We start from the raw sequence: 3,996 nt of genomic DNA on the forward strand, positions 1-3,996 counted from the left end.
TTTATAAATTTAAGTTTTACAAATTTTAAAAACCAAAAACAACTTTTAAACTAAATAACATTTATTTTGTTTGGTTCTAAATTTTTAAAAGTAGTTTTTGAGTGTTTTTTTTTTTTTTTTTTTTTTGAGAAAAATGTACTGAATTTTTTAATTTTTTATATAAAAAAAATCACAAATATTTTACTTTTTAAATATATCTAGATTAAGAGAATCTAAAAAGAAAGAAAAAAATATGCTTAAAATGTTTAAAAAATTCACCAAAGACGAGTAACCTCAAAAACAAAAAACTCAAAAATTAATTTTGAAAATTGTTCACTAAACAGACTAAAAATTTAGTGTTACGATGATACCCTCAATCTCATTCAAGTCCATGTGGAGAGCGATAACAAGATTGTTATCGAGCTGAGTGTATTCGAGTTGGATCCTCTTTGGTACTGTCAAGCCATCATCTATGACATTGTTCATGCTTGAGTGCGTAATAACATTAGTGTCTACTGGTCTCCTAGAGAATCAAACTGTGTAACTCATTGGGTTGCTTCCATGAACCTAAACGGCTTGCTTCCTTTAGATTGGGTTGTTGATCCCCCCTGTGAGCTCTTTGCTCTCTTGTTTGCTGGTATTTTGTAAGCCTTGTGGCATTTCCGAGTTCAAAAAAAAAACTTACATGTAGAGGGTAAACTTATTCAAAATATAATTATATTGCCATATATACATAAAAAGGTAAATGACAGGATATTATTGAATAAAGAAACCAATAACATAATATTATTATTTGATTGAACATTTTTTTTTTCATTTAAAGGGATCTTTTAATTTTATAAAACAACCAAAATATACAAAATAAAATATTACCAATGCAAATAAACTATTTTTTTTGGTTTAAGAGCCTTCGTTTATAGTGGCCTCTCCCTTCCGACATCCGCCATTGATTAAAAATACTTTTTGAAGAAGTCGTTTAAAGTGAAGGTGTTGACATCATAAAACATACGAGACTGCGGTATAAGGAACCAAACCAAGTTGAGGAGCTCACCTCCGTCTCTAAGCTTTTGAAGATGGTCATTTTTTGGACCATTAATTGCAGCGTAGCATAACATCGCCAACCACACATTTTTCAATTTTTTCCATTTCTCCTTCTTATTACCTTCGTCGACGAGTTCACAAATCACGCCTTGTAAGGACAAATTCATCTTGCGTCTTTGTTCTTTAGGTATTCTACTAGAAGGGTTTCTTGTCATATTAATACAAATTCTTGTCATATCCGAGGGAGAAAATTTGCTTCCTTCACGTTCTTGTCCTTTTATTTTTCTACATATAAGAGTTTTAAAAATTAATTTTTTTTTATTTTTGTAAGTATAAATTTTGTTACAAAAAATATTTAGGGACTAATTTCAATTGTAACGTGGCCAATTGTAAAAAGTCATCCCGAAAAGTAAAAAATGAGCTTTTAGGAACAAAATTTTAAAAATATCGCTAATAAATGCACTTTTATGGACAAAATAATTTGTTCCCAAAGATTTATTTTTTAAGACAACTTTTGGTTTCAAAAGGCTAATAATTTATCATTAAATGTCTAATTTTATCAGTAAAAATAAAATAATAACACTTTTTGTAATAAAAATATTTTGTCCCTAAAAAGTAATATTGTTCCTAATTTTATTTTTTTTTTGGTCTCAAATCATAATTTCTTGTAGTGATAACATCCGTAATATACCCGAAACAAAAACTGTAATATACCTGAAACCAGCACGGGCATCGCGTATGAAATTCTTCAACTGATCATTTGATACAACAACAGGCAACAACGAACGGCAGGTGAGGAGTAGATACATCATGTAATTTGATAGAGTTTTGCATATTTCCTTGTCATCATGATGTCCACATGAGTTAGCACTATTTTGGGAAGTGCATGCAACCGACTCTAAATCTGACTCTGACTTACTAGTATCATCATCACGGTAGCATATATTTGTTATGGTGTGCATAATAAGAATTTGGTCATGAAAAGCTGTAGAGCCAATGAACAGCTTAAGCCCCCCAAGGTCAATTGAGTTGTCTGTAGCTGCGGCACTCTTAATAAATTTTACAATCATGGGAAATAGCGTCCGAGGGATACTACGCCTGTACCAATTTGGAAGATTGTCTTCCCCTTCGAATTGACCAATTTGCCCCATCTTTTTAGACCACTTCTTCTTTTCAAAAAACCAACGAAATTTCTGCAACAATCGGATTGCCAATTTGCCTCTGCGGCACTTAATTAGCCAAAGCATCGCCCAATCAGAGAATAATAACAAAATGACTGCATAAATCTCCAAAGCTAGAGCTCCGACCAATAGTACCCCTGTGATGACAATATCAACCATGGAGTAGTGCTGCTCGTGCCACTTCAATTCCATGGCGATAAGCCGGAAGAGTCCTACCAACACAGACACCGTACACATGAAGCTGATAGAGCGAAAAATGCACCCTCTCTTGGTAAATGTTATGGGTGCTTTTGTGTATAACAAATCGTACATGAGCCCCATTTCAACCTCCAATATATCCCCAGTATATGTATCATCATCCAGATTCATTGCATTCATAAAATTTCCGTTCGGCAAACTTTCCATGAATTGATATCTACCAATGTCATAATTCTCTATATAAAATTTAAATGCCCCCACCAGCATGCAGGCCATACCTAAAAATTCATCTCTCTCATCTTGTTTGATAGGGCGAACAGGTTTACCTGTGTATAGATCATATAGATCATAATAAAAGGGTACAATGCTTTCTGATTCATTATCGCATGCTAACTTAAGAGCCCATGTTCTCTCCCCATACTTAATAATTCCAGCCACAAATGCAAGAATTAACATAAATGAAAACCAGAAATGCCTCCAAGACGTAACAATAACATAAATTGCCACAGTAGCTTGAATACCCATGCCCAAAAAATGCCTTATCCACAATTGACTATCTTCCAATGAATAAGCAGTTATAGTATCTGGGCCACCAAGATGCAATAAAAGCAAGGGTGCCCATAATGCATGTAATGCATTATTGGGATTAGGAATATTATTTTGGGCATCGGAGAGCTTGCTGAGGGCAATAGTTGCCACTGAATCGGCCATTATGTAGGCCAACCAAACAATCACATTAATCCCTTGTGACGCTATATTCTTTCTACGTTTGCCAAAGACGAAAAGAATGATTTGTAAAATGAGACTAAGTAGAACCAGCATCCGAACATCCCATACATCCCATAGTATCTTCCATGATGCTGGAATTAGATTCATCACACCCTTCTCTTCTTTATCCACATGGAGAGAAAATTAAGTTACTATAAGTAAACATAGACGGATAAATATGAATTGAACATTATTATCCAACCTAAAAAATTAGACTCGCTTTTTAAAGTTAATGATGTGGCAGTTAATTAGAATATATAAAGTAACATTTTTTTTTATATCTTCTCAATCATCAACCAATCATCTAACTTACACATCATTGGGTCTAAAAAGTAAACTTTTATATCATTTTCCATCATGGTAATGCATTATAATTGAGAATGAATATTCAAAAATTTCTACAATACAACTCTTTTTTTTCTTTTTTTTTTTAAATTTTATTGTTCACCATATGCAATTTATAATAATTTATGATGTCAATAGTACTACAAAGTGTCGTACTCAAACCACATTCAGTCAAAACTAAAGAAATCAAAATGGGTCATAACTAATTTTTTTTAAATTTTATTGTTCACCATATGCAATTTATAATAATTTATGATGTGAATAGTACTACAAAGTGTCGTACTCAAACCACTTTCAGTCAAAACTAAAGAAATCAAAATGGGTCATAACTAAATACCCTAATGAATTATAATTAACACCACAATAATTCATAGTCAACATCAAAATGAGTCATAACCAAACGCCACTTGCATCATAACGAAAGACTTTTTTAATCATAACCAAAATTAAAATAAAAAAATAAATTAGAAAAAACACAATAATC

At 32.3% G+C, this 3,996-nt stretch overlaps 1 protein-coding gene across 1 annotated transcript; it reads right to left on the reverse strand.

Moving 5' to 3' along the window:
• Positions 1-713: 713 nt before the first annotated feature.
• On the reverse strand, positions 714-3,283 carry LOC114259438 (uncharacterized). Its single transcript, XM_028199459.2, has 2 exons — positions 1,735-3,283; positions 714-1,305 (listed from the first exon to the last, which is right to left on the reverse strand). The coding sequence occupies exons 1-2, from the start codon at positions 3,273-3,275 to the stop codon at positions 930-932; spliced, it is 1,917 nt and encodes a 638-aa protein (XP_028055260.2). The 5' UTR covers positions 3,276-3,283; the 3' UTR covers positions 714-929.
• Positions 3,284-3,996: the final 713 nt, after the last annotated feature.

Source organism: Camellia sinensis, unplaced genomic scaffold, assembly GCF_055761805.1.
Source record: "Camellia sinensis isolate YWXY unplaced genomic scaffold, ASM5576180v1 Unanchor10, whole genome shotgun sequence".
Taxonomy (NCBI): Eukaryota; Viridiplantae; Streptophyta; class Magnoliopsida; order Ericales; family Theaceae; genus Camellia; species Camellia sinensis.

Bases quoted from the DNA above. Each gene is read 5' to 3' on its own strand.
- LOC114259438 (XM_028199459.2), bottom strand. From the start codon at position 3,275: ATGAATCTAATTCCAGCATCATGGAAGATACTATGGGATGTATGGGAT. The intron at 1,306-1,734 runs GTATATTACAGT...TCTTATATGTAG, and splicing joins GATGCCCGTGCTGGTTTCAG to AAAAATAAAAGGACAAGAAC.